Source organism: Alligator sinensis, unplaced genomic scaffold (genome assembly GCF_000455745.1).
Source record: "Alligator sinensis unplaced genomic scaffold, ASM45574v1 scaffold1332_1, whole genome shotgun sequence".
Taxonomy (NCBI): domain Eukaryota; kingdom Metazoa; phylum Chordata; order Crocodylia; family Alligatoridae; genus Alligator; species Alligator sinensis.
Window position 1 is genome coordinate 1 of NW_005842965.1, and position 7752 is coordinate 7752.

General features: G+C 62.8%; 2 protein-coding genes across 4 annotated transcripts in view; both read right to left on the reverse strand.

Moving 5' to 3' along the window:
• Positions 1–8: 8 nt before the first annotated feature.
• LOC112548151 (sterol 26-hydroxylase, mitochondrial-like) lies at positions 9–1949 on the reverse strand (the record flags this gene model as incomplete). The annotated part of the gene is made up of 3 exons (XM_025192733.1): positions 1692–1949; positions 339–529; positions 9–62 (listed from the first exon to the last, which is right to left on the reverse strand). Coding segments are annotated over exons 1-3 (446 nt in total), but the record flags the coding sequence as incomplete, so codon positions are not given.
• A 671-nt stretch (positions 1950–2620) lies between these two features.
• The window catches only part of LOC102386059 (mitochondrial chaperone BCS1), a 19055-nt gene continuing 13923 nt past the window's right edge, over positions 2621–7752 (reverse strand). For all 3 annotated transcript variants that reach the window (XM_025192735.1, XM_025192734.1, XM_006036455.2), the window contains exons 3-8: positions 5555–5694; positions 5278–5472; positions 4842–4905; positions 4448–4617; positions 3943–4060; positions 2621–3352 (exon numbers count right to left, since the gene is read on the reverse strand). In XM_025192735.1, the coding sequence (XP_025048520.1) occupies positions 3100–3352; positions 3943–4060; positions 4448–4617; positions 4842–4905; positions 5278–5472; positions 5555–5694 (940 nt within the window). In that variant the 3' untranslated portion in view covers positions 2621–3099. The remainder of the gene's footprint in view (positions 3353–3942; positions 4061–4447; positions 4618–4841; positions 4906–5277; positions 5473–5554; positions 5695–7752) is intronic.

Consider the following 7752-nt stretch of genomic DNA (forward strand, 5'->3'; position numbering starts at 1 on the left):
CCGACGACTCCCGATCCCGCCGGTCCAGCCCCTGGCGCAGCCGGTGCCAGCGCTCCCCATCCCTGCACGGGGCACGAGCATCAGACTGAGCTGCACCCACGGCAGCCCCCCGCGCCTGGACTGAGATGAGCCCTAGTGTAGACGGGGCTCCGCTGCAGGTGATGTGCACTGCGTCTGCAGCAGTGGGGTTTATCACCGCGCCCAGGGCCATAGTGTAGACAAGGCCTGGGCACCCCGTGCCCACCCACAGCTGGGGGGCTGGGAGCCAGCAGAGAGGCTCCCTCCCCACCTGGGCAGCCTGCGGGGGCTGGGGGGTGGAGGGGAGCCATGGCACTCACTCGGTGAGCGGGCCGTAGGCCTGGCCCCGCAGGTCCCGGTGCTCCTTCCACAGCGCCATGTCGCAGCGGGTGGGGAAGCGCCCCTCCTGCCGCAAGACGTGCTCCAGCAGCTCGGGGCAGGCCACGTTCACGGTCATGTAGGGGCCCATGTGCTGCTTCCACAGGCTGCCGTAGCGCTGCTTGAAGATCCCCTGGGGTAGGTGGGCACTGTGAGATGCTGCCTGGCCACCATGCCCTGCGATCCGGGCATTGGGTGCCTCAGCTGGAGATCAGACTGGGAGCCTCCGGGGCGGGAGCCCAGCCCCAGCGTCTCTGCGGGGAGATGGGGGGTGGCCAGCCAGCACAGCCCAGCCCAGGACACCCCCAGGAGAGCACAGGGATTGCTGCGCCTCGACCCTCCCGCCCAGCCTCTCCTTGCACCCTCCCGTGCTGCAGCGTTGCCTGGCCCCGGCGTCGCCTTGCCGCCGCTCTGCTCGGGCCGTGCAGAGGGGTCTTCCCAAATCCAACCTTAACCTGCCTGGCTGCAGCCTCCAGCCCTGCCCCCTCCGGGCACCTTTGTGGGCACCCCCTGCCCTGGGCAGCAGGAGAGAAACTGCTCTCGCTCTCTGCGCAGCCCCCACGTCCCTGCTGGCTGCCCCCCACATCCCCCCGCAGCCCTTTCCGCCCAGCAGAACATGCCTGGGTCCCTCTGCCATCACCCCCGTGTCCCGCACCTGTTGCTTCTATCACGGGGCCCCACAAGCACACGGGCCTTGTGCACGGCAACCTCCCTGCCGGCCCCCGGCGAGCCCGTGATGCCCCAGGCAGGCCTCCAAGGTCCTCCTCCGTGGTGCCACCACCCCTGGGGGCACTGCTCTGTTTGGATGCTCAACGATGCTTCCTCGCTTGCATCCTGTCAGCCCCAGCCCAGCTTCCCAGCCCTCTGACTCCTGCATCCTGCTCTGTCCTCCAGCGCATTCCCCAGCCTTTTTGGGACACTGCTGCGAACTTTCTCCAAACAGGCGCTGGTGGGACTCGGCTCCCAACCGGCATCAGAGATAGAGAAGGAGCTGGTGCCACGTGGTTTGTGGCTGCTCGGGGACTTTCCTCCTCCAGGTCTCTCTCCAGGGACGCGCCAGCAGCTGCCAGGGCACGGCGGTGAGGCTGGCTGTGTCCGTGGTTCCCACGTCCTCCTCTCGGGCCAGCTGGGGCCAGAAGCTAAGTGCTGCGACCCCTCCAGCTGTCAGCCTCATGCTTCGTCCCACTCCAAAGCTGGCTGCTTTTCCCCAGCAAGCGAGCAGTCTTGGGGGAGCGAGGGCTGCGGGGCAGCCCCCAGCCCCTCTGCCCCCAGAGCCCAGGACAGCCCCTGCTCACCTGCAAATCATGCATGTGCAGCAGGTACCCCCGCAGCAGGTACCAGTACAGGCACCTCAGGACACTGGGTCCAGGCAGCTCCTCCAGGGACTTCAGCCTCCCAGGCACTGTGGCACCCACTGTGGCCTTGGCCCGGACCGCGCCAGGTCCCTGGGCTCTGGCCCACACGAAGGCACAGAGCTGCTGTTGCAGGGACCTCATGGCTGCTGCCTGGAGCCTGCTACCCACAAGCCTGGACACAAGACAGGCTCCTCCCAGATACTGCCAACTGCCCTTGGCTGGCCTGGTCCTGGCCATGTGCCTGGGCTGGAGGGGAGCCAGTGTGGGAGGGTGCTAGGCTCTCGCTGGTAATGCAGGGCGGTGCAGGGGGCGGGAGAGGGAGGGGGCCCCTCCACAAGTGGGGAGTATCAGAGACCCCACAGAGCATGGGGGGAGATCAGCAGCGGAGGCAGAAGTGGGTCCCCCCGGGTCAAGGTGACTTCTTGACGCCGCCCAGATCAGGGAAGAACCCACGCGGCAGGTCTGTGTTCAGGCTGGCTCCGGGAAGACAGACTTTGTACCCCAAGGGAGCCCAGCCAGGGCCTGTCCCAGCTGCATCCCAGAGCCCCAGGGCAGAGGCCAGGACAAGGACCAGAGCCCCCCAAGTGGGCAGATAATGCAGGCCGGCTGGGTGCTTAATGAGGCTGAGGCCCAACTGCATGGAGGGCTCTATGGGGGGCATCAAGGCCCTGACACCCCACCCCGGGTCCCACTCCAGCACTTGCCCAGGGCACAGCCGCTTGGGCCAGAACCACGGGATCCCGGTTCAGAGCTGCCCAGAAGACCACGGGACACAATCCCACCAGCCTTGGCCCCAGAGGCAGAGCCAGGTCAACAGAGGGTGCCCCCAGTCCAGACCCCCTGCCCAAGCATCCACACAAGCACATGGACACTGGAAAACGGTTTAAACTGGCAGGCGTGGGGCTCAGATTCACCCTCAAGCTCCTCAGCAGCTCCCCACCGAGCCCTGCCGGGACCCCCAGGCTGCGCAAGATGCGCCTGGTCCCTTCCACACCCCCCGCAGGCAGCACTGCCCCCCCGGCCCATGGGCTGGGATGTGTCTGCAGCTCCCTCTGTGCCAGGCTCTTCCATGCCGGAGGCAAGGACTTGTGCTGAACTCACAGGCTCAAGCTCCCTTCAGGTCATCCAGCCAGGGCTTGGCAGCTGGCTCTGGGCAGAGGTAGGTCCTGCAGGCTAGCAGCTGGCTTTTCGGGGGGCGCAGCTTGCAACCCTGGCAGGTTGGGGTGGCCCCTGGCTTTGGCATGTCCTGGCTAGCAGGAGCTTGAGGCCATGTGGAGGTAGGAAGAGAAGAGATCTGGGCCTGGGCCCGTGCCCACGGTCACGCCAGTTCCCCAGGGCTGGCTGCAGCTCACGGTGCCAAGGCCCCGACATCCGTGATGGCCCCGGGAGGATCCGCCTTGTGCAGCATGAAGTGCCCCTGCACCTGTGCAGCACTGAGCTGGTCTGAGACGGCCAGGGCCTGGTCGGCGAAGCGCTCGGCTGCTGCCCACGACTGCTCGGGGTAGAAGCGCTGGAACATGTGGGTGAGCTGCCAGCGCGAGCAGGGTCCCACGTACTGCTTCAGGTCCACGCGCCCCGGCCGCACCAGCGCCGGGTCCAGCCTGCGGAAGAAGATGGGCATGGGGGAGGGGGGGCTGGCACGAGGGTGGCACGGGCGCAGCCTCCTCCCCCAGCCATAGGCAAGGACTCTGTAGTCCCTTCCCCAAGGCAAAGCAGGTGCCCACAGAGCCCAGCTGTGCCCCTCCCTGGTCAGCCCCCTCCCCCACAGCACATGGCAGGGAAGAAAGGGGGAACTCTTGCTCCCAGGGGTCCTGGCTTGAGGGGGAGAGGAGGTTCTGCAGAGCTGGTGAGACCCTGGAGGGAAGAGGTGATGGCTTCACCCCACCCGCTTTGCAGCCCAGGGGACGAGCTGCTCCTGCTGGGGTGGGATGCCCATGGAGACATTTGTCCAGGCAGCCATGGCACTGGTGCAGACACAGCTACCCGTGTGATGCAGCATGGACATGGGAAGGACAGTGCCACCCCAGGGCTCGTAGCAGCGGGCACTGGACCAGGCAACAGCCTGGAACCCGCCGTGGGGAGGAGCAGGGGACCCAGCAGGTGCTGCCTCACCCAAGAGCTTTCTAGGCGCTTGGCCTTCCTTCCCCTACGACCACGGACCCCCGTCCCCCTCCCTCTCCTCGGCTCTGACCTGTCGACATGGTTCGTGGTCATGAAGACGACCCTGGCCTCGGTGGAGGCCACGCCGTCCAGCGCGTTGAGGAGGCCGCTGAAGGTGAGGCGGCCCATGCCCTGGTACGCCGTCGGGTCTGGGGGAGAGGACAACTCAGGCTGGGGCCAGACCCCCCTGCAGTACCCCTATTTCCCCACCCTGCCCTCAGCTGCAGCCACCCATGCCCCTGCCTGGAGTAAGGAGGGCGAGTGTCTTCCCTCCTGTATGTCTGGCACTGGGTCTCCTTCTATGCAGGCCACACAGGGGGCCCAGGTGCTTTCCATGGAGGAGGCAGGGCAGGAAGCCAGGCTGGCATCCAGATGTGCCTGGTGGCCTCAGGTCACAACAGGCCGGACCAGGGACCTAGAGGCAGCCTCAGACCACACAGGCGCCGGGATCACCCAGGGTTTTGGGCCCAGCAGCCTGGACACATGCACCTGCCCTCTGCCCAGAGCAATGCCCAGCGCCTGCAGCAGCCCCTCACTCTCAGCAGCCAGGTCCCGGCTGACGAAGGCAGCATCCACGTCCTCCAGCAGCACGATGCTCTGCTGTGGGGCTGCGCTAAGCAGGTGGTTGAGGCGGTCGTCGGACAGACTCCGGTCGCTCAGGCTCAGCAGGCAGATGCTGTATTGCAGCTCCCCGGCCAGGGCTGTGCTGTGCAGGGGACGTGCAGCAGGGTGAGACACGTGCCAGGGATCCCCACCCCCCGCAGGCACCTCATATGCCCAGCAGCAGGCAGAGGGCCAGCCTCTGGCCTTTCCAACCCCCCCTCACCAAGCTGCTGTGAAGCCCCTCAAACCCCCTTCCTCTACAGGCGTGAGGGGACCTCTCAGCAGCATCCCCCCACACTTGGAAGCCAGAGGGAGCAAGTGACTTACATGAAGCTGCTCTTCCCGCAGCCTGGAGGCCCGTAGAGCAGGTAGCCACGTCTGTAGGGGATCCCTGGTGGGGTGTGGAAGGGATTTAGGAGCTGGAGCCAGGCCCCGAGCAGCCCTGACCCTGCCGCAGTTGCAACCAATGGACAAGGATGGCACCACTCCCCACAGCCTCGTGCTCCAGGGAGGGGGCCGCCTATGCGACTCTAGCACTACGGCAGGAGCTGTTAGGGGCAGTGCTCTCTGGGGAAGGGGCCTAGGGAACCGGGATAGGGGACATCCATGGCAGGAGTCAGGAGGGCAAATGCACAGCACCCCAGAGCATCCCATCCTGGGAGACCTGGGGCCAGAAAAGAGCAGAGCCAAGCCATGACCAGCCCAGGGGTGTTGGGAGCTCTTGGAGCCCTGAGAGGTGAGGCAGGGGTGGGCGGTGCCTTGCCTCGGTCACTGTACCACTGGGGGCTGGCGATGAACTCCTGCACATCCTGCACGATCCGCTCCGCAATGCCCTCATCTAGCACCACCGAGGCGAGCGGGCGGCGCCGGCGCGGGAACCCGAACGGCCGCCACTCGGCGCCCATTGCCGTGTACATCACCGTCTTCCCCTCTTGCTGCCGCAGAGCCAGCTCCCGGGCTGTGGGGAGGGAGCGAGAGAGGGTTGGTGGTGACAGGGGGCAGCAGGAAAGGAGCAGGCAGGGGCAGGTAGGGCCCCTTGCCTTCCTGAAGGATGCTGAAGAAGATGTCACGGTTGGTGCCCAGCGCAGTGAAGGTGACCGACTCCCAGGGCGTCCCCGTGTGCAGGTCAATCATCTGCTTCTCGCGGTTGCGCTCCACGCGGATCCACTTTCTTCCATACCTGGTTGGGGGGGAAAGAGGGGACAGGGGATGAGACTGCTGGGGTGTAAGAGGGGAGCTGGGACCTGACTGCTAGGGGTCTCAGGGCCTTATAAAGGATGCCTGCCCATGGCTTCTTGGCCACTTCAAGGACAAGGACCCAATTCCTGGTGCTCATGTCCCACCGGGCTGGTGCTGGCACAACCCTGCCCAGGCCAAAGCCCAGACACAGAGAGGGCCATGGTGCCTCCAGGCTCTGGGTAACTCCCTGGGGACCCGCCCAGCCCATGGCCCCAAGGCTGGGTCCTGTCACCAATGCCCAGTTGTGGCCACTGAAGAGTCACAACCCAGGGCGGAGCGAAGAGGGGGATTGTTAGGGTAGCTTGTCTCATTTCATGCTTTAAAATTGCATCTGTCAATAGAGTGGTGAATCACAGCATTGTTTAAAGTTTTCTTTTATATTCAAACCTAAGGTTCTGAACAGCCTCATTGTTATCTGCACTTGTCATTTTGCTGGTGTCGGCAAGATCAGCTGGCCTTGCCTCTTGCAAGCAGCTCACGGCTTTGAGTTGGCTCGCACGGTGTTTCTTTCCTTTTCTATCACTGTGAGAAGTTTTTCTAACACAACATAGTAATAGTTTTGTTACTAGCTCAAAAGAACTGAACTTGGCACTAACCAGCTGAATCAGAGGGATGAAATGATTGGATGTTAGTGAAAGGCAAGAAGGGAGACCAACGGACAATGTCCGAAGTAGGCCACCAGAAAAAGGCCAGATTAAGAGGTGTGCTCATGATGGGTCTGTTGAACAAAGGAATATGCTGACGGAATAAAATATGGACAATATGCTGACTGCAGAGACTAATCCAAAAGCAAACAGTTGTCAAAGGAGTGAAGTTAAAGCAAAGCATAAAAGGGGGCAGCAAGAAAGTGAAGTGCGTTGTCGTCATCACTGTCATCATAAATCCAGCCTTCAACACCTGCCTGGACCGCCCCAGCCACCGACGCACCCTTTGCTTCAGGAACTCAGTGGCCGTCTTTTCTGTCGAGCAAAGTAACATCTGGGACTGGGTGAGACAATTGTACCGAGTGCTTTTTCTCTCTCTGAATACAGAAACTGCTAAGATAATACTTGTTGTGCTAATAAAGTTCGACTGACTTTAGGACACTGAGTTGTCTGTGTTCGTATTTCACGTTCTGTTTAAGGGTTAATTGTGCTTTAACGATCCCTAAGCACTATCTGGTGGACAGTGGTGTTAACAGGGTGGAGGCAGGCCAGGGCTCTCCTGGGAGGCTGAGTCAGCCCTGAGTCACCCCCAGCCTGCTTGGTCTGTGCGCGCTTCCCCTCACGGTGCTGCTGGGTCTCTCACTCCCGCTCACCACATTGCCAGGCAGAAGGTTCAGACCCTGGGGCACAAGCAGCTCTGAGCATGGAGGGCATCCTCCCCCCTGGGAACCCTCCAGCCCGACCCCCACAGCCACAGGGCTGGCAGGAAGCAGCGGGGTCACATCCAGCCCAAGGCAGGATCAGCCCCAGACAAGCCTGCCCAGACAAACCCCATGTGCAACCTCGGCGCCACACAACACTATCGTCCTTGACACAGCCCTAGGCATCGCCCCCAACCCTGCCCCTGGGAAAGCAGGGGGCTGTAGCCACCAATGCCCTGTTGCTGCCAGGGGCGTTGGTGGGCACAGCAGAGGGACCTCAGAAGGTCACTTCCAGTCCAACCCCCTGCTCCAAGCAGGACCAGCCCCAACTGCATCATCCCAGACAAGGCTTTGTTTAGCTGGGTCTTCAAAACCTCCAAGGATGGCAACTCCACCACCTCTCTGGGTGACCTGTTCCAGTGTTTTACTACCCTCCTAATGAGAAAATTCTTCCTGATTTCATAGATTCATATACATTCGGGCTGGAAGGGACTCCGAGGATCACCGAGTCCAGCCCAGCTCCCCGCCCCAGGGGCAGGAAGTCAGCTGGGGTCAAAAGATCCCAGCAAGATAAACATCCAAACGTTTCTTGATTCATAGATGTTAGGATCGGAAGGGACCTCAATAGATCATCGAGTCCGACCCCCTGCATAG